The sequence below is a fragment of the Emiliania huxleyi genome, assembly GCF_000372725.1.
Source record: "Emiliania huxleyi CCMP1516 unplaced genomic scaffold EMIHUscaffold_4174, whole genome shotgun sequence".
Lineage (NCBI taxonomy): Eukaryota > Haptophyta > Isochrysidales > Noelaerhabdaceae > Emiliania > Emiliania huxleyi.
Window position 1 is genome coordinate 1 of NW_005198848.1, and position 1,778 is coordinate 1,778.

At 68.4% G+C, this 1,778-nt stretch overlaps 1 protein-coding gene across 1 annotated transcript; it reads left to right on the forward strand.

Annotated features, from left to right (window-relative positions):
* Positions 1-251: 251 nt before the first annotated feature.
* On the forward strand, positions 252-1,133 carry EMIHUDRAFT_78477 (hypothetical protein; the record flags this gene model as incomplete). Its single annotated transcript, XM_005769546.1, has 2 exons — positions 252-473; positions 531-1,133. 2 exons carry the CDS (start codon positions 252-254, stop codon positions 1,131-1,133), a joined length of 825 nt encoding a protein of 274 aa, XP_005769603.1.
* Between the last annotated feature and the right edge of the window lie 645 nt (positions 1,134-1,778).

A 1,778-nucleotide genomic window follows, 5' to 3' on the forward strand; every position in this document is an offset into this window, starting at 1 on the left:
TGATTCTTCTCGCGATTCTTAGACGCGTGGCGACCGGTGCGGGCAGGCGCGCTACTACACCTCGCAGGCCGACGTGACGGCCCTCCTCCCGCGGCTCGCCTCGGCCGCCAGCTGTGAACGGCGCCTCTTCACGCTCAGGCTGTGAGCAGGCCCTCCTCTCGCGGCTCGCCTCGGGCGGCGGCGGCGACGAGGTTGCGCTGGCGGCGGGCGGCGCGGCGGACGAGGCAGCTGAGCCGCGGCTGCCGAACGCGATGGAGCGCGCGCAGCTGCTGCGCATCCAGTCGCGCCTCAAGCGCTGCCTGACGCCCGCCTTCTGCCTCGACTACGACGGCACCCTCGCCCCGATCGTGACAAACCCCGCCGCCGCGCGCCTCCCCGACGGCGTTGCCGCGCTGCTGCAGCAGCTCTCGGACCGCCACCCGACCGCCATCGTCTCGGGCCGCGCCGTCGAGAAGCTGCAGGCGGGGCGGGGCGTACAGCGCCTGCTGCTCACGAGTGATCAGTGGTCACTAGTCCACAACTATGAGCAGGCGTGGGTGGACGTGCCCGGCGTCTACTACGCGGGGTCGCACGGCTTCGAGATCCGCGGCCCGAACGGCTCGCAGCTCAACTACACGGTGGCGGCGCAGCTCCTGCCCGAGGTCCGGCGCGCGCTCGAGGTGCTGCACGCCAAGCTCGCCCCCATCCCCGGGGTGCAGATCGAGGACAACAAGTTCGTGGCGAGCGTGCACACGCGCAACGTGTCCGCCGCCGACCTGCCCGCCGTCGACGCGGTGGTGAACGGGCTGCTCGAGGAGCAGCCGCTGCTGACGCGCACGGCGGGCATCCACGTCATCGAGGTGCGGCCGCAGATCCACTGGCACAAGGGCAAGGCGATGGGCTGGCTCATCAAGTGCATGTGCGAGATGCTCGGCCTACCGAGCGGCGCAGACTCGCGCAAGGCGACGGCGATGCCGATCTTCATCGGCGACGACGTCTCCGACGAGGACGCCTTCGCCGAACTGCGCGGCGGGCGCGGCATCCCGATCGTCGTGCGCGCCGAGGCGCCGCTCCGGCGGAGCACGGCGGCCGAGCTCTGGCTGCGCGACCCGCAGCAGGTGGCCGAGTTCCTCGCCATGTTCTTGAACAGCTGAGTGAACGTGTGTACACTCGTACCCCCTCCGGAGCGCAAAATAAAACTTAAAAGAGGGGGGTTGTGCGCCGGGCCCTCCTGCTCGCGGCTCCAGCCGTAGAGGGAGCGGACCGTGAGTTGAGGAAATCCGGGGATGCGACCCACTTCGCCACAGACGGTCCCGCGCCTCGCCGCTATGACGGGGACACACCCTGCACCGTCCGCTGTGTCCCCGTCTTTGTCCGGAGTGAATACTCCAACGCGCTCGTCGGTGACGGCGTCCCCGGATTTCGCCGCGCTCGGCGAACCTCGACAGCGCTTTCGGTGGCATGCAGCTCTTTGCGACAGAAGCCTGGAGAGCAGCTCCTCTGCTGCTCACACACTCTGCACAGTTGACACAGCCTACTGTGCGGCTGCCACAGCTGTGACAGCGATGGGCTCGCCCTCACTGGCCCTCAGTCACTTGTGCTGCGGCTTGTGTGAGCGACACTGCGCGGCGACTGCCGGCACACTGTGAGACCGTGGGTGTGAGGTAAAACCACGCTACCAGCGCTTGGTCACATCGGCCCCGAGGTCAGATCCATCTACTCTGTTGATGACAAGACTTGTCCCCCGGCCGGCACCGAGCAGGAGCTCCCAGCGCACAACCCCTGGTCAACTCAGGGTC